This window comes from Pseudonaja textilis, chromosome 3 (genome assembly GCF_049901715.1).
Source record: "Pseudonaja textilis isolate UNSWEBS1 chromosome 3, rPseTex1.2, whole genome shotgun sequence".
Classification (NCBI taxonomy): Eukaryota; Metazoa; Chordata; class Lepidosauria; order Squamata; family Elapidae; genus Pseudonaja; species Pseudonaja textilis.
The window spans coordinates 81,567,400-81,587,019 of NC_141992.1; the positions used below are offsets into that span (position 1 = coordinate 81,567,400).

General features: G+C 38.7%; 1 protein-coding gene across 8 annotated transcripts in view; it reads left to right on the forward strand.

Annotated features, from left to right (window-relative positions):
* The window catches only part of ABCA4 (ATP binding cassette subfamily A member 4), a 112,093-nt gene that overhangs the window by 4,557 nt on the left and 87,916 nt on the right, over positions 1–19,620 (forward strand). For all 8 annotated transcript variants that reach the window (XR_015742929.1, XM_087930206.1, XM_087930205.1 and 5 more), the window contains 6 exons: positions 281–448; positions 3,880–3,973; positions 6,339–6,480; positions 7,056–7,192; positions 9,546–9,673; positions 16,021–16,218. Coding sequence is in view for 7 of the 8 variants with exons in the window: in XM_087930206.1 (XP_087786332.1) it covers positions 383–448; positions 3,880–3,973; positions 6,339–6,480; positions 7,056–7,192; positions 9,546–9,673; positions 16,021–16,218 (765 nt within the window). In the remaining variant the exon portion in view is untranslated. The remainder of the gene's footprint in view (positions 1–280; positions 449–3,879; positions 3,974–6,338; positions 6,481–7,055; positions 7,193–9,545; positions 9,674–16,020; positions 16,219–19,620) is intronic.

The following is a 19,620-nucleotide window of genomic DNA, read 5'->3' on the forward strand; positions in this document are numbered from 1 at the left end:
CTGCAATCTGCTGCTCCCAAACTTATGTTGAAGGTAGTCCATTTGAGGTGCGGGTGGGGTGGGGTGGGTGTCATCTGGCAGATGAACAAAATAATCCTACCCCAAACATAGCATAAACTATTTTGCAATTCATGGAGGGGAAAAACAGACCAAGTCACTTCTGAAACCCTATAGTTTTGTGACTGGGTCCAGATGCAGATATGCAACTCATTTAAAAATTTCAATTCAGCAGCTTCATACCAACATAGGAATCTCTGCTAATCAATTCATTTATTTTTAGGATTCAGAGGCTTATGTGAGAGGATAATAGCAACATATTTTTGGTCTCCAGACATCAAATGATTTTTGGTCTTCAACTTTGCGATGTGGTCACTGCCTCAGAATGAGTTTCTTCAGAAAGGTTAGACTTCTTCTATGGAAAAACTGGATACTCCGCAAACGGCAAAAAGTAAGTACTTAATGCATATCTACAAAAGATAAAACAGATATGTATGCTTCAAACTCTTTTAAAGAAGCATAACTAGATTCAAATACCCTTCATACAGGTAGTCCTCAACTTACAATAGTTCACTTACTGACCAAAGTTACAGTGGCACTGAAATAAAGTGACTTATGACATTTTTCACACTTATGACAGTTGAACACAGTTCCCATGGTCACATGATTTACATTTGGATGCTTGACAACTGACTCACATTTATGACAGTTGCAGAGTCCTCACTTTCTGCGAACCTTCTGACAAGTAAAGTCAGTGGGGAAACCAGATTCACTTAACAATTGTTTTACTAATTTAACAACTGCAGTGATTTACTTAACAAATGTGACAAGAAAAGTTGTGAGGCAAAACTCATTTAACAAATTTCTCACTTGGCCACATAAATTTTGAGCTCAATTGTGGTGGTAAGTTGAGGACTGTATTCCATAAGTTTTAAAGGTAAAATGAGATGTGCTTTTGTGATTAATCTGTTCTGATGAAATATTTTAATCTGAAGTTTGGAATAGTTCAGATGTACTAAATTAATTTGTTACGGAAGGCCTCCCTGAGAAAGAAGGCTGAACCTAGCCAACTTCAATGCATCAGTGTAGAAAATTCTAGAGAGATTCATTTCCTCTTGACGCCCTGTTATACACTGACTCTAATAGAACACAGGGCTGGAAGATAAAAATAGCCAGTGGACTTTTCCTACAGGAAGCAACTGTCCAAAGATTTCAATCTTTTCATCTGGTGTGGCTCTTCAAAGAGCAGGAGTTTGTTATGCAAGTGTCTCTAGTCCAAAGCATACCAGACCAGATCATTTGAAGGCTATAGATTAAACTGTAGGATTTGAAGGAATTAAACTCATCTTGAAATTGACAAAGTCTTTGGATACTTGGATATTTTCAATGCACCGTACATTTCATACTCGGCAGAAGTGCATTACAGTGGTTTGTTGTACTTTTACTGGAGGGAAGGGAAGAGAAAAGTGGCTTGGGAGAAGGGAAAGAATTCATGTTTTGGACTAAAAGACAAAATATTATTTTTGATTGAGTGATTGATTTAAAACATTTATATAGCTGCCCATCTTCTGGGCAGCTCCCAATCAAAGTTAAAACAACATATAAAAATGTATTAAAGCTATAAAATGAAACAGATTAAAACTTTAAAAACAATAACAATGTTTAAACAGCAAACAAAGCAGTGAATGATGGAACTAGCAAATCCTATCTGGAAAATAGATAATGGCAGGCTAGAGGGAAGAGGATTGGGACTATACTTTTGGATACACCCATACCTGAGGCCATGCCTTAGAAACACAGCATTTCACCAATTCACTTTTAAAAGAGGCCATGAGGCTATGCAATTTTACACACCTTGTTGGTACAGAGAAACCCCACTTCAATTTTGATTACAAACTGGTGATAGAACAATGATTAAAATTGGGATGGAGTTAATGGAATAACTAATTCGCTAGTTATTATATTTCCTTGGCATAGATAAGACTAGTTAGGACAGTACCTTTAACTACTACTGAAGCTGTTCTGATCTACTGGATTTGTAATATGACAATTTACAACAGCCAAGAAATTGATTTTGAAGAGAGGCAAGTTGAAAACTCTGCTCTTTTATTATCCTGGATATTGTGTAATAGTGGGCTTCAGTAGGCAAGAAGCAGACCAGCAAAGCTGCAACAACATTTATTGACTCAAAACTGGAACTAAGGAACAGTAGGCAAATGCCTGTAATTTATACTCTAGGCCCACACTTTAACCAATCATAATACTTGAAAAAGCCCACCAAATATGAATGTTTTAATTTTCCCTCCAAAACAGTTGGAGTTAACAGTTAGGGTCATCTAAAGCTAAGTTTCAATTTGGCAGGGCTTAACACACACACACACACACACACACACACACACACACACACACACACTATGTAATATGACAATTTACAACAGCCAAGAAATTGATTTTGAAGGGAGGCTTAGAATTAGATTCTATCTATCTATCTATCTATCTATCTATCTATCTATCTATCTATCTATCTAATACATTACACTGGACATTTCCACTTTTTCAATCAATCTACATATATTTCCACCACCGTCCCACAGTCCAAACATCCAGAAGCTTTTTTAAGGGCTGGGTGGAGAAAATTAAAGCCTGAGGCCAATGTTAATGCTCTTTTTTAGGTTTCCTTTAAGTCAAATGTAATAAGCCACCCTACTCTAAAAATTAACGGCAGAACATTTTAAAATACGAGATTATTATTTTCAACTCTGGAACACAGAATGCTGAAGGAACCAAACATAAATAGTGCCATCCTATGCATGTTTATTGTCACTGTCTTCAACTTCATGGTTATTGGAGAATAAATGACCTGAATGCCCAACTGGGTGCTTTGCCAATGATGGTCAGATTACAACACAAGTCAAAGGTGACATGCCACAACATTTTGGGTGACATGCCAGCATTCACCCACACACAACTGTCGCTATTCTTGAAAGCGTGCACAATTTTCAGAGGCTGTGGAAGCCCTGCAAGAATGAGGAATGGGCAGCCTCCGTATCCTCCAGAAATCATGTGAGAGGGTCACGCTCTTGCAAGGCCTCTGGAGCCTCTGAAAATGGTTAAAGAATGGGCAGTGCTTTCACATGGTTTTTGGAGACTGCAGAAGTTGCAAAAGAGCATTCTCTGAAGTCACTTCAAGAACGAAGGCCTCAGGCAATCCAAAGCAGCCTCAGGTAGGCCTCAAGGGCCGATCAAACACTGCCTGAAGATAAACAGTACACAACAGATCCTGGGGAGTGCTGGGTCATGAGGGCAATGTCACCATTCCTCATAACTTGCGTACTTTGGGGGATGGTGGAAAGTGGCCTTTTTGAGTGGCAGCGTGGTGGCAGTAGCGCCGAAGTTAAGGTCCAGCTTTCTACTTTAGGCCCAGCCTTGCCACTGCCTCTGAGTGCCACTGTTCAGCCTAAATTGGGAGAGGGGGGAGAAATAGAAAATTGTTTCTTTTGGGCGGGTAATATACTAGTAGAGTCAAGTTAGACATTTTCTGAATTTTTGACATGCCACGCCCAAGAGGTTCACCATCATTGTCCTACACATACTTATTTGGAAATGTGTAGGATTTTAGCATTGAAAACATGGAAGCTTAAATGACTGCCATTGTAAAAACAGTTCAAAATAAAACACCAAATAAGATACTTAAAAAGCCAGCCAATATTTGATTTTAAGGCTATGTTTTCCAGACAGAGAACATGAGAACAAAAAGCTGGACATGTCCTCCTTTTGGTGGATGATCTAAACCTAAGTCAGATGGAATGAATGCCATTTCTAAAACAGCGTATGGAATTGATGCATCTAATTGTGTTTTTTTTTTCCCCCTTTTCTTTTCAGCTTCGTCTGCTGGTTGAACTTCTATGGCCGGTTTCTTTATTTCTTGTCTTAGTATGGCTGAGGAAAGTTACTCCAGTCTACCACAAACATGAATGTAAGAGTACATTATTTATATTCATTTTTTTAAAGGAAGGATAGGCTCCTCCTTGGTGAAATTTAAATCAAATCAAAAGTAACTGGGTATTCAGAGGATGTTTGCTTTCTTTCTACTTTACTACTACTATTATCAAACAGAATCTGCTACTGTCAGTTAAGAAGGAAGTAGAAGGTCAATGCTTCTGCTATTCTCAAACTCAAATTTAAATTTGAGGGGGAAGGGAAATCAAGGGTTGACCAGCCCTTGACTCTCCAGATGGAAAAAGGATATGAGATGACATCACCCAGAAAGCATTTCCCTGCTTGATTTGTTGCTGCTTAGGGGATTCATGAAGATGCTAACATAAAGATATTCCCGATTTAGATCATACTTTACTTCCGGCCTTAACTTGGCCATGCCATGGTTCACTCCTCACTTCTTCCCAAGTCCATTTGAAGCTTACCTTAACTTTCTGTTTTCTTCACAATGCAGAGAACAAGATACAGAAAACTAGAAGTCTCAATCTCTGCTCTTTCTGCAACTGATAAACAGAGAAGTGCAAAAGCTATATTGCTGCAGAAATGTCCTTCTTGCAGCTCCTCTAGGTTATGGAAAGCCCCAAAATCATCCCACCCTCCACCAGTCCCCTAATACATGTATATGCATGCCCTTGTGTTTGCAATGCACACTGAAGAAAAAAAACTTTTAGCTGAAAAAGCAGCAGTTACAAAGAAATGGTTAGAAAGACATTAGACTGCTATTCTTCTGTTGCAGTTAAACCCAGCCTTCCTCACAGGCTTGTTATAGTGATAAAATGATTAAAATAAAATAACTGAGATCCAATGTAAGGGACATATAGGTTCTAGTCCACCCTCATGGGATAACTTTGGGACAGTTACTATCTCTCAGTCCAATCTAATTCACATATTCATTGTTATGAGGAAAAATTGGAGAAAGCACCACCTATACTTTTTTGGGTTCCAAATATAAATGCAATAAAACAAAGATAATAGTATAGCTTCATGTATGTACAGTCGAACTCTCTTATTATAGTAAAAAATACAAGGAATAAAACCACTTGCTCAGCAGTGATGATGAAATGAAAGCAGGTCAGCATGTCTGCATCAAACAGACTTCTCTCAATCCATGGTTGCATAACTGCTATCAGTTGGGGTAGAGAAGCGTGAATGATATATTCTTGATGATGCTATTACATCATAGTTTGGTAATGAAACACCTGCAACAAAACAACCATGCTCAGAGGGCACCAAGGACCCCACATGATGCAGTCTAAAGAACTTACAAATTAGAATTAGCATATCTGAACTGCAAAGCTCTAAAATTAAATGATCACCAGAGTACAACAAAGAATTTAAATATCTCTTTGATCCTGTCTAGTGGTATCCTGTATTATTATTATTTTTTTGCAGCTCTAATACAGGTAGTCCTTGACTTACAATCATTTGCTTAGTGACCAGTGGTGGGATTCAATTTTTTTTACTACCGGTTCTGTGGGCGTGGCTTGGTGGGCGTAGCATGGGAAGGATAATGTAAAATCTCCAGTCAGAGGCGGTATTTGCCGATTCTCCGAACTGGTCAGAACCGGCTGAATACCACCTCTGTTAGTGACTCTCTGAAGTTACAATGGTACTAAAAAAAGTGACTTATGACTGTTTTTCATACTTATGACTCTTGCAGCATCCCCATGGTCACATTGTCATATTCCGGGGTCATGTGATCACGTGTTGTGACCTTTGGAGAAGCAAAATCAATGGGGAAGCCAGAGTCACTTAAGAAACATGTTGCTAACTTAACAATTGCAGTTAACAACTGTGGCAAGAAAAGTCATAAAATGGAGCAAAACTCACCTAGGAACTATCTCGCTTGGCGACAGAAATTTTGGGCTCAGTGATGGTCGTAAGACGAGGTCTACCTGAATGGGAGATAGCGCACAAGATGTTGAAGTTTACATGGGGTACTGGTGAATGGGTAGTGAGAAATCTTGTCCCGAAAAAACACAGTTATTCAACAGCATCTACACTCATCCCCACTTATGGATTTGCTTGCTGGGCTCTTGTGAGAAAAGAGGTAAACAGTCAATACACCAACCCCATCCAAAAGCTGAGCCATTTCTAGCCATCTGAGTTTATGTCAGCAATTTAGTTACGGATTTAACTTCTATATTCAAATTCTTCGTAACTGAAATGTTACTCCATGTATATCTAAGTCAAATTTAAGTTTCAGTCAAACTGAGTATGTTTATATCTTATCCCCACCCCCTCCCAAAGCAAAAATTGTTTGTATAAATAAAATACTTTCACTGCAAGTGGCTTTGATTCTCAATGCTACTGTTTCATGTCATGTGTTTGTTTCTTATATGAAGGTCACTTTCCAAATAAAGCCATGCCTTCTGCAGGAACTCTGCCGTGGTTACAGGGCATCTTTTGTAACATGAACAACCCATGTTTCAAAAGCCCCACCCGTGGAGAATCTCCAGGTGTCGTCTCCAACTATCATAATTCCATGTAAGTAAGTAAAGGATCTCCTTGCCTTTTAGGCAGGAGGAGAAAAAATTCACATGTGGCAGTCTGACATCCATGTAAGATCTGTCCTTCATCTAAATATTATTTAAATAGATAATATCCAATATTATTTATTTGTTCATTGATTTCCAAACTTTAGCATGTCCATTTCATCTATTTCAATGTGTTAATTTTGTTTTGTTTTTTAACCATTTACAATGAAATTACTCTATCTATTTGCTTCTTACTAACCTTTTCTTCATCTCTCTTTCATTCTTATTAAGAAATGCATCAAACAATAATCTAACCACTAAGAACACTGCCACTAACACAGATAGGACAAGCCACCACTTATGAACAGAGAGCAAACTGACTGAAGGAGAAGGGTGGTTTAGAAATATGAAATATAAATAAATAGGAATGTTCAATGAGTTCCAAAAAGCAAATATGGAGAAAAAAAAACAAATTTTACCTTAAGTCTTATTCTCCCAGTGCTCTGCAGAATGGCTGATTTCTACAAGATAGCTATGGGGAATAGTCTTAAGCAATTTTTACTTCTCTACTATTGTCCATTTCAGTTTAGCAAGAGTATATCAAGACATTCAAGAGGTATTGCTTGAAATCAACGAAAGAGACTTGGGTAGATTCTGGGAAGAACTACGAACCATGACCCAGTTTATGGAAACAATGAGGACCAACCCTGAAAAGATTACAGGTAACTGTCAATTCTGTTCTCTTTCCTGCCCCCCCAGCCCCTCCCAAATACCAGAGAATTACATTAAACAGGAGAGGAAAACTCCCTTGTGAACTAAAATCATACCAGGTAGGTTGACTGCTGGCAACAAAACAAATGCATCCATATCAAAAGGGAAAAAAAGAAAATACTTTAAATATCACCAACATACAAGCAACCCAAGGTTTCTGGAAGATTTCTAAAAATGCATGGGGATATAATTAAATTTGGCCTGTTTAAAACCAAACTTTGCCCTCTGTGAGGCTACCTACAACCACTGTTTCATTTAGATTAAGAGGTAAAGGGAATTTAAAGCTAAAAACCAGGGCTACTCTCAGAATTAAGTGATGCTTCTTGTAATGTCAACTTTAAACGTGGGGAAATACTGGAATATAGGAATAAGAATTGTTTGGTCTGTAATGTTTAATTTATGATAGCAATCAGCCAGCCTTGCCACTGGCAAATGATGAAAACGAATGGCTTCTTATCAGTCATCACCTTCTATATGAGTTTAAGGATATTTCTTTTTCCCCAGTGGTTAAGCAGTGGTTAAGTTTTGAATTGTGGTTAAGTTATTCAAAGGAACAAACAGAGGGAAACTTCAAATAATTAAGCCACAGCGGGTGCTTCCATTTGATTAATGAGAGATCTACTTTATTTAGCATAATGATTAATCTAGCTTTGGTCATGAGAAACTAATTGGAAGGATTCAAGGCTCCCTACAAGGCAGGATCTAAAGTGACTGCAACTTTCTTTGGGCAAATAAACTGGAGAAAGAGATTCCAGAACTATTTATTCTTAAGTAGCTGAAACCCACCCACCCTGGCCCAGTAACCAGGAACAACAAAACACTTGAGCTTTGAAGTTCACAGCACCAGGCCTTTGAAACTTTTGGGTCATCCTTTGAAATCTCTGGTCTGCATCTTTTGAGCATGCCAACTCTTTTCAGTGTGCAGAAAAATAAATAAGTGTGTTCCAAATGCCAAGCTTCTTGTGTAATGTGCAATACAACTGTCATTTCGCATTCAGATATTGTCCTTGAAGCCTTCAATGCTGCTTGCTTGTTAAATGAAGGGAATTCTTTTTGAAGAGTGTTTCCCAAACTTCTGGAATGTTCCATTGCAGGTAGTCTACGACTTACGATCATAATTGAGCCCACATTTTTGTGGCTAAGTGAGATGTTTGTTAAATGAATTTTGCCCCGTTTGATGACCTTTCTTGTCACAGTTGTTAAGTTAGTAACACTGCTGTTAAGTGAATCTGGATTTCCCATTGTCTTTGCTTGTCAGACCCCTGGACATTGCAACCATCATAAATATGAGTCAATTGCCAAGCATCTGAAATTTGATCACGTGATCAGGGGTGGTGGTGCTGCAATGGTCATAAATGTGAAAAACAGTCATAAGTCACTTTTTTCAGTGCAATTGTAACTTTGAATGGTCACTAAATGAACTGTTGTAAATCGAGGACTACCTGTATTAAACTCCAGCTACCTTTGGCTTTTTATTGCTTCTTTATATAGCCCATAAATACCTTTTGCTAAGGGATTTACTGCACATTAATAACATGTAATAATCTTCATATATAACTCATATGTTTCTGGAGCTATTGCTACGGGCCACTTGGTATTCCTCATTCTGGTATCTTGAATTATGTTTTTATCGCAGCTTGGAATTCTTGCAACAATAGATCAATACATCAGATTTGAAAAGGCTAATTCTTTATCCTTATGCTCTATCTACACTGTTCTAAGTCCTCATCAAGGTTTTTTAATGTGACATACCAAATATACCATACCCAAAAATATTGGACGGCACTTAGAAAGTCAGCACATTGACAAAATGTCCATCTGTAAATTACAAAAGGCCCCACAACTTGAATCCACACATATACTACACCAGTACATTATGACATCCTAGGTTCTTGGAAAGAACTCAATGCACACGAAGGTCAATACCATCTAAACAACACACAGCTGTGGTTTCGCATTGTTATGTATATAATGCTGGTGTAGGTCGAATCACTTTTTTTGTATTTATAGTGTTTTTTAAAATAGAGTTGAAAGATTTTCTCATACATAATTTCACATTCCTCAGACAATTCACAATCCTGTTAGATAGCCCAGTAACATTAACTTCATCTTTCATAAAGCTAGGAATGGGATGAGGAGCAAGTGAATTTGTGTGACGTTGTGGTTTGCTTAAAAATAGATTTTGCTCTACCAATGCCTAACTATTTTTTCTTACTATTTTTTTCTTACTATTTTTTTTTTTACTATTTTCCTTACAATTTTTTTTTTACTATTTTTCTCACATTTTTTTTTTTTTTTGCTTAGGAAGAGGAATACGAATCCAGGATATCTTAAAAGACAGAGAGAATTTAACCAAGTTTCTGCTTGAAGATGCAGGCCTTCCTGATACCGTGGTCTACCACCTAATTAATGCTGTAGTGCGACCTGAACAAGTGAGTTGACGAGCTTTTGAAAAACGGGAAGCTTCTGTGTTATAAGGGTTCAGGTATTTACAGCTTTTTCCCACTGTTTGGATCCAACAATACTTTTGCTAATAAATAGAACTTAAAGCATAATACTGTAATACAGAAGTGTCAAACTCGCACCATTATGGCATCGTCACATGACGTAGTGGGACTTTTTCCCCCTTCACTAAACTGGGCATGGGCGTGGCCAGTGCGTGACGCATCTAGTCTGCGGGCTGCAAGTTTGACAGTCCTGCTGTAATAGAAAACAAAATTAGGCAACAATCTAATACATTGAATACCACCTGCTTTAAGTGAGGAACAAAGAGAGAAAATGTTTTTAGCCACACCTTGGCTAGGAGTTGTTCAGAACAAATATAACACAATCCTAATCAAAGGTAGGATGCTTCACTCTGTAGTTTTGCATCCAGATTTCTGATCAGTCCTTAGCGATGTTTTGATGGAGAGAAACCTCCTGGGTCAGGAATGATTCTACTTCCACTCCTTTTAATTTGTTTTCATTAAGGGATGAAGGTGGGTGGAAGGCAAAGCAATGAAACAAGAGTTTTCCACCCATTTTTTCCCCCTGAGTAAGGAGGTTCTGAGAAGTTTGCTTTCACAGATGCATTAAAGCTACTGGAAATTTTAATGTTTCTGTTCTGTTTTGTGGAAATATTTTTTCCACAAAAATTTCTGGTATGCTGCTCTTTTTCAACAGAACTGTGAATGCGAGCAGAACCAGGATGATTCCTTAAATAGAGTGCAGAAGCACTAGAGCAGAAGCACTCCAATCACTGCCTGCCTATTGACTGTCCATTCTTAGAGGTAACGTGGTTTGGTCTGCAAAAACTGAGAGGACCTCTAGGGTGGCAGGAAAAAAAAGATACATAAAACACTGACTTTGGGGTCTAATGGTCTTCTGGATTTTTGAAGTCCAGGTTTGTGTCAGTCTTGTGAGATAGACAGGACAGGAAGCACAACCAGATGAACAAGTTCTGATTTATTAAAGAATCTTGCAGCTTAGAAGGTACATTTCTTCCGGATACCTTTACAAACCAAGAAACTAGGGAGGTTCCCTTTTGAGATGTTTGCTATGCCCACATTCCTGCTGTGGGTTATGTTGTCCCCTATCCAACCATTACCCTGGCTGTGCCCCCCCAACCCCCCCCCCCGGTCTTCCAAGGTCATTCCCAAACACCATTACATCATGGCCCAGACCATTCCTTTCTCTTGGAGAACAAAGTTATTTGTGTGTTGAAAGGTCTCATAAACCAGTTGTTGGCATGATGGAAGAGCTGACCAGATGGACAATTGAATGGGAAAGGAGGCGCTATCATGTCTTTCAGCTCAAGCAGTAAAATGCCTTGATCTGGCCCTGAATGGATCCCAAATCTTTCAGTAGGAGAAATGCTAGAATTCACAATCCCCGCTCTTCATGTCAGCAGGGCAGAGGTGAAAGGGCATTGCTGGGACATTGTCTCAGGTGAATTGATTGGGCCCTTGAAAGATAGATCTCCTGTCTTGAATTCACACCAAAACAATAGCTATTTTGTTTTCTTCTTTTTAATTCTTTTACTAGAGAATTGCAGCCCCTGGTTATTTTGCACCCATCTTATCTTCATAGCTGACTTGTGTGTAACTCAGGCATTGGCTCTTGTGTGGCTGCAGAACTGGGAAAGGAATGTGGTGCAAATAATTGAGGTCTGCTGAAACAGATCTGTGGAACTAAAGCCTTTCTTACTGAGGAGAAGAGAAAGACACTGGCTGAATGGCACAATTCCTCTTTATAATTTTTTTCTTTTTTGTTGTTGTTGTTATATAATGCTCAGAAGTGGGAAATGCGTGTGGTTATTTATGGCCAGCAGGAGATGGAATTAATGAGCCTGCCTTTCACTCTGTTTCCAAATTATAGATGGTTTGTGTGACTTTTGTTGAACTGTTCAGTTGATTGGATTCTGACCGGTGCTGTAGGAAACTCCCTAGCAGCTCTTTTATTTGTGCAGATGGGAAAAAAAAGGTCTGTGTAACAGGAATGTTAGTAGCAATTTATGCCAGCCTAAACTGGTCCAGTAAATCACATTTGATTTCTCATTCTAAAAAAATAATACAAGTAGGGACATAGCTAAGTCGCCTTGAAAAAAAAAATACTCATTTGAGTCCCTCTGATCATCTTTAAATATATTTTGAAAATCTTTGAAACAGTGATGCATGTAAGACAGTTTCAATGAAATCCAATCTCCCTCTTATGAAGAATTTAGTCTCAGTTATCCTTCGAGAAACCTACCGTATTTAAGTGCTGGGCTATGTCAGAATCTGAATACAGGCAGTCCTCCACTTACAACAGTTCATTTACTGACTGTTCAAAGTTACAACGGCACTAATAAAAGTGACTTATGTCCATTTTTCATGGTTACGACATGGTTACGCAGCATCCTGTTCTGACCCACGCCCTTTTTTCAACAAATCAAACACAATCCAAAAGGAACAGAAACCTTGTAATGCTTTTACAAAATAATTAGCTGTGATAAGCACAAGCCTTGCCAAACTGTGTGAGAATTGCCAAACGATAACAGACAAGAAATAATTTGCAGTACAAGAATCTTCAAATACAAATTCAGGCTACTGGAATATCCATGAGGCTGGAGTTTCAAAACGTCTTTGCCTTCTGCAAAGTATGTTCCTTTCACAGCTGGCTTTTATCTTCTTGAAGGAGGGGCCATTACCTTGCAGCCTTACTCCTGAGTCACCTGTGCTGCTGTAGCTGCTCTTTCCTACAAGCAATTCTGCGCGCGCGTGCACTTAACACAGGCTCCTTGGGAATCTCCTCATCACTGCTGCCAGTTCCCACAATCTCTGAAGGCAGCAGTCCACTCTCTAATGGCCCTGGCCCCTCATCTGAATCCTTGCTCTCCTCAGCCATCTGCACCTGCTGCCGGCTAACCACAACACATCCCCACGATCATGTGATCAAAATTCGGCAACTGATTCCTATTTATGACCATTACTGTGTCCCAAGGTTATGTGATTTTATTCTGCAACCTTCTGACAAGCAAAGTTAATGGGAAAGTCAGTTTCACTTAACAGCTGGGTTACTAACTAATCAACAGTAGAGATTCACTTAACAGTTGGGACAAGAAAGGTTGCAAAATGGGAAAAACTCACTTAACAAATGTCTGACTTGACAACAGAAATTTTGGGCTCAATCGTGGCCGTAAGTTGAGGACTACCTGTAGGGAAGAGTGTTTATCAGTTCTTGTTAGAATAAAATCCCATATCTGCTATTAATACAGATTATAGATCAGGATAGACAATATCTTCCACAACACTGGCATTACTACAGAGAAGCAGTGCTAGGCAGTGCCTTAACCCTCCAAACCTTCCCAAAATACAGCAGTTTCTTCCTGCTAGATCTAATAATTGATTAGGCAAATTCTGACAGGAATAGATGATGCTCATATTAAGATGTGGCTGGAGAAAAACGTTTCTTTGTGATTTTTGACTTTGGGTTCTTTGTTGGATGTCGTATGAGGGGGTATTCTTCTTTATGCTCAAACTTATTTAACCCACTGATTATTTTTTCAACTGACTGACATATACTGAGATTCCATCTGGGAACATGTATGCTTTGCAAATCTCTTTCTGCTTGAAAAATAGTATCTTATTGTGGTCAGTTAAGCCAAAGTGCATGGCTCCTCCACAGAATAGACTTTGCCATTGTCATGGGACTTTCTGATGCTTCTTTGCCACGGCTAATAATATATCCTGTTTCCTCTTCCAATGTCATTCTAAGGAAACTATGAAAAAGAATGGATAGTCCCAGCAATGCTGTTTACAAGTATTTCAGTCTTCTGTAAAGAGCTGCACACAGCTGAAGAGCTGACCTCGTAAGCACCCTGGGAGCGCAGGAAATGACACACACTCACACATAAAAGCTCAACCTAATCTGGAGGCCAACTAACTGAGAAAATATTTTGTTTCACCTCTCAAAAGTGCTTGCTGAACAATGGCACGCCGATAAAATTACTGGAATTTATTTCCCAACTGCTGCTTTCAGGTTACAAGAGAGATAACGGGGCTGTTTCTGACTCATAGGAAAAGCTGGGCTGCAAAGAAAACCAGATGGGTAGTTGAAGAAGAACATTTTTGAATTGGGACTTCATTTAAAATTCTCTGTAGAAGTGACATTTAATCATTAGTAACCTCTTTCATCAAATCAATATTAATACTCTGTTTCACTAAGTTTTTTTTTTAATATTAAATCCTCTATTGGCCCTGGTTCCATGAAGAATATCCATAGAATAGTATTTAGACTGATGCTTTTGTTTCCACTTTTGTACCACAAAATGTTTTGAAATGTACCACAACAGCTACAAATGACAAAATAAAGATTCTCAAGATAACCTAATAATTCTACAATGGCTTGAACACATCCTGATTGTGTCAGCATTTTCTTGGCAACTATTATGGATTATGATTCCTTACTTCTTCTGGGAAGTATTTTAGACATCCTAGTCCAGTCTACTACTTTGGGATTTCCGGTTTGTCTCCCATCCAACTAATAAAAAGTTTTTTTCCTGGTTGCAACTTCATTTCTTGATACTGGTGGGAATCTAAAATACTTGCTTGCAAGACAACTGTGGCAGTTACACAGGTACTATTCTAGCTTCTGGTGGTAACTGCATTAGTAATTTCTTTCAAGCATCTGTTTCTGCTGACAAGAATGTGATGCTTTATTTTTTTATCAGAAGTGAGAATATTAGGATATTAATTTATCTGAACAGTATTATTCTGCCACATATTCTATTTTCTTGTAGAAATGTGACATAAGATACAATCTTAATTTCTGAAAAAGTAAAAAATGAATAGTGTTGGACAAGATTCCATTTCTCACATTGACTTAAACTGCATAGTAATTTTACCAAGTGGTCCCACATAGGTGAATCTGGGTCAATTGGAGCAACAAACTACCAATAAAGTATTATTTACTTCAAGATGAGAGAAAAAGTTGTTCTAAGGCACAAGTAGTCCCCAGTTTAAGAACAAGTTCTATTCCCAAGTTCTATCCTTAAGTCAAATTTATAGTGAACTGGATATTGTAGTACTATGTAATTAACTTGAATCACTATGTATTTAACTTGATTTTACTATAATAAGCCTGTTTTTAATTATGGGTTTCTTTGTCTCTCTCTCTCTCTCTGTCTCTCTCTGTCTCTGTCTCTCTCTGTCTCTCTGTCTCTGTCTCTCTTTGTCTCTATCTATATCTATATATCTATATCTATGTATCTATATATCTACATCTATCTATCTATCTATCTATCTATCTATCTATCTATCTATCTATCTATCTATGAACTATTTATTCAATTTCTATAGCCACCCACCTCAGTCGAAGACTCTGGGCATCTTACAATTTTTAAAAAAATTACAATTAAAATACTAAAAACATTTTAAAAGAATAAAAACAATGGAAGCATCCAAAATAAATATACATAGCAGCCGAGATATTTGGTTAATGAGCAATACAGCTAGGACACTGAGCCCTTAACACATTCAGCACCCAAGACTCAGGAATGTAACCAGGTTTTATGATCTTAAGAAAGGCTAGCAGGGTTGAGCCATTCTAATCTCCCAAGAGATGTTCCACAAAGCAGGGGCCACTGCAGAAAAAGCCCATCTTCTAGCCCCTGCCAGCCGATACTCTTTGGCTAACAGAATCTACAGCATGGCCAATCTGCTAGATGTGTTTGGACAGACAGAGATTCTTGGAAATGGGCAATCCCTCAGGTAAAATGTTGAACAATATATCTTGATTGGACTTCTATCTCCTCTCACCTGCTTGTGCTACAGTTTGTGACCATATCTCTGCCAACACAATCTTCTCATCTTTCCAAGCTCCCTTTTTATGTATTTTAAAATATTTAGTTAAATTTTTAAAAAATGGGACACTAGCATGTTAAGAGCCTCGGTGGTACAGTGGTTAGAGTGCAGTGCTGCAAACTACTTCTGCTGACAACCAGCTGCCTACAATTTGACAGTTCAAATCCCACCAGGCTCAAGGTTGACTCAGCCTTCCATCCTTCTGAGGTGGGTAAAATGAGGACCCGGATAGTTGGGGGCAATAGGCTGACTCTGTGAACTGCTTAGAGAGGGCTGTAAAGCACTAAAAAGCAGTATATAAGTCTAAGTGCTATTGCTATGTTGCAAAGAACACATTGGCCTCCAATATAACATGCATTTCCAACAATGCCTCTGCCCTCCACAGAGACTTTCCAAGGCATTCTTAGATGATATCGTAATAAAATAATGGGTGACTACAATTTGTGCTTTGTCCACAGTTTGCCTTTGGTGTCCCAGACTTGACTTTGAAAGATATAGCTTGCAGCCAGACCTTGCTGAATCGCTTTATTATCTTCCGGAGTCCAAGTAGCTTTCAGGCTGTGCATAGTGCAATGTGTGCCCTTTCCCAGGAGAACTTGCAAAAAATTGAAGACTCTTTATATGCAAATGTGGACTTCTTTAAGCTTTTCCATTTGGTAAGTTCCAGCCAAAGGCTTATCTTTTTACTAGTGAGAATGACAATGGGGTATGGTTCTTTTGTTTATACCAAGTTCAACAAAGTACATTTTTCTTAGGTGACTAAATAAAATAATGCTATAGTTATTGTGTGACAGGGTCAGAGGCCTAATCAGGAACTATAGAGTCCTGGCAGCTATGCCAGAGAAACGTCAATTGAAAAACAAAGAAAAAAATGAGATTAGAGGACTATATTTTATTCCATCACTCATGAAGAAACAAATGGAATCTACCTACCTTTCAGCCATAAGGGAAAAGGCTTTGGGAGGCTGGTGAAGCCTCCCAAGTTACCACTCATGGCAACTTTTTCTCTTAATATTAATAGTGCACATTTCTCTGAATTTGGATCCTTGCATTGCCAGAAAGGCTATGTAACATATAGCACAGGTGTGGAATCCCAAAGTTTGCTGAAGTTTAAAAAAAACGTTTAGAGAAATATGCTGTCATAACTAAAACACTCCTTAGTTGCATTTGTTGCAAATTCTGTGGTGTATATGTGATTTAATCTTATAAATACAATTCGTATAGCCTGAGCTGCATCTTCATTCATGGTACTTTTTAACCCAATACCCTAATGAGTAGAATAAAGGAAATATTTATTTGCTTCCTTTGTACAGGAAGCTTAAAGGCTTATCTCAATAACAGCATATGTTCCTAAAAGAAGAAGATGATAATGATGATGAATAAGGCAGGGAAAGAAGTGGGACAATCACTACAAAGTCCTCATTGGCACTTTTTTCCTTTGTCTGGGCATAGATGAGGGCAGAAGCTTTGCTCAAACAGATATATTGGCTTGCAATGGATGATGGAAGCATCCTAAGAATACCAGGATGAGGGAGTCCAGAGAACTAAATTAGATGCGTTGTGATTCACTTGATGCATTAAACTCACTTCTTCCCATAAAGTGATAGAAGTTTTACTCTAAGGTGTAGTAGAAAGAGATATCAAGCCTTCTTCTCACATATCTTTCCTTTCCATCCCAATATCTCCAAACTTTCTTCTTCTTTCCAATTTCAATGTTCATAGTGATTTGACTGAGTACTATGTGCATGTAGGATTTCTAATTATTTTAATAAAGGCATGGCTGCCGCCTTCATTTTCAAACCTTCCGGAAATGTCTGACTTCACCTTCTGTATCTGGGTTGGCAAGCAGTTTTGAGAATTCATCCAATACATTTGAAAGGCATCAAGCTGGAAAGGGCTATGATGTAGAATAGCTCAAAGATCATTTAGGATAGAGAAACATAAAAGTTTCTTAAACCTTTCCAGAAAAGAAATGTCTAAAAATCTTCCACTGCAATTCCAGTTTGTACAACATACTAAAGTTTAAATTTAGATCAACAAAATATAACTCCTTAATATTCTTGATCGAAGAAAATAAATTGGTTGATCCCACAACATGCTGAGCCACAAACTATCCATTCACTTTAGTCCAATTTAAGATGTTGTATAAATACAGAGTTGTATAACACTGGTTTGCCTCAAAGAAGGACTTTAATTCTTCAAATTATTGGGGAGAAATAAATTGGATGGATAAAGTATTCTAGATGTTTTTGAGAATGGATTTCATTTGCTTATTCCTGATCTAGTTCCTCTGCCTTTTTGGTTTTTGTTTTAATTAAAAGAATACTTCTACAGGTTCATGCAGAAAAAGTAGCTATATTCACCACTCTAACTTACAACTAGATCACCCCATAAGGACACCTGATAAATTATTATAGCTGATGTGGATTTTCCCCTCCTTTCTTCACAAATCCAGCAAAATAAGTGGAAGGGATGTATAAAACATGTTTTAAGAGCTGCTGGACATTAAACAAAAACAACACAGGATACAAAGGAAAAAGGAAAGTTGTATCATTGGAACAAATGGATCGATGGATAAGAATTCATGTGGTTTAGGGGTCAAAAAAAAAGAAGCAATTTATAGTCAGAAGATAATGAGATGTATTGAGGACGAACTGGAGAATCACTAATACATCTTTCCCTTGAAAAAAAAAATCTATTTTAATTAAAGATACCAGGAATGAAGGGGGGAAGATTTGGAGCATGAGTCAAATGGTGGATGCTACATGACACATTCATTAGAGAATAAGAGAGTTTTGTCTGGCAGAGAAAAGAAGAGCTGAAGGAGGGAAGGGACCATTTATACTTGTCAGAGTCAGCACATTCTTTAGATTTCTTCCAGGAGGGTACCACAGACTAGTACCAGGAATGGATAATGTGGGCAGAGGCAGTAAGCCAGGCTGGCTCTGTCAAGGTGCAATGAAGGAGGAGGAGGAGGAGGAGAAGGGCCTGCAAGGAGACCCCCAGCAGTATTCCAGGATATATTGGAATCAGCTTTTGCCTTTAAGTTAACCCCATGTTTGGAAACTTTCCAGAGCGAGTCTCACAGTCTCTCTATTCTTCTATTGTATCTGTAGAAAGTTCAGATGAAGTATACCCTAAATGCCCCAGGGCACTTTCGGTTGCAGGGCCTTCTACTGTATACAATTGGTGCGAAACACCAGCATGCCTTTTTCCCCTAAAGCTGTCAGGTTTTTTTTTGTTGTTGTTAGGTTTCTGACAGCTGAAACATTTTTGGTGCAGTAGAAGCCTTCTTTGGCTTTCATGTCAGCTTGCTGTCAGGATGGAATGATGCCCTTAGCGGCACTTAGCTCCTCCAGAGGCCTTTTGACCTGCAACCCAGTTGAGAGTTGCTGCATTTTACAACTTTGCCTTAGGAAACGAAATCTGAATTGAAAAAGGATCATTGCTGAAAGGAGAGAGAGAGAGAGAGAGGGAGAGAGAGAGAGAGAGGGAGAGGGGAGGGGGGGTATCTGTCCATTTGTGAAGGAATTTGTGTGGTTCTCCTGAACACACTTGAAGAGCAGGTGGCAGGCTTGGCTAGGATGGCCTTTGCAAAGCTCTATGTTGTGGGATAATTTATCCCTTTCCTAGACTGGGAAGCAGTGCTTAAGGTCATCATGCCTTGTTCACTTCCCTGGTTGGGCTTGACTACTGCAAAGAGCTTTACATGGGGCTGACTTTGAAGAGTATTCACAATCTTCAATTGGTGCAAAATATACTGTTGTTTGGTACATGTCACACCTCTGCTCCATGAGATGTATTGGCTGCCACTCTGCTTCTGGCTTCAGGGTGTGGTGCTGGCACTAAAGCCGTTCATGGATTGGGGCCATGTTACTAGAAAGGATCATCTCTCCCCAACTGTATGTCTATCCTGTTAGATCCAGCAGGACAGGCATGTTCCAGATCCCATCCGTTAGAGCAGGGGTGTCTAACTCACATCATTATGGTGGCATCACGAGGCATTGGGACTTTTTTCCCCTTCGCTAAACCTGGCATGGGCATGGCCAGTGTGTGAT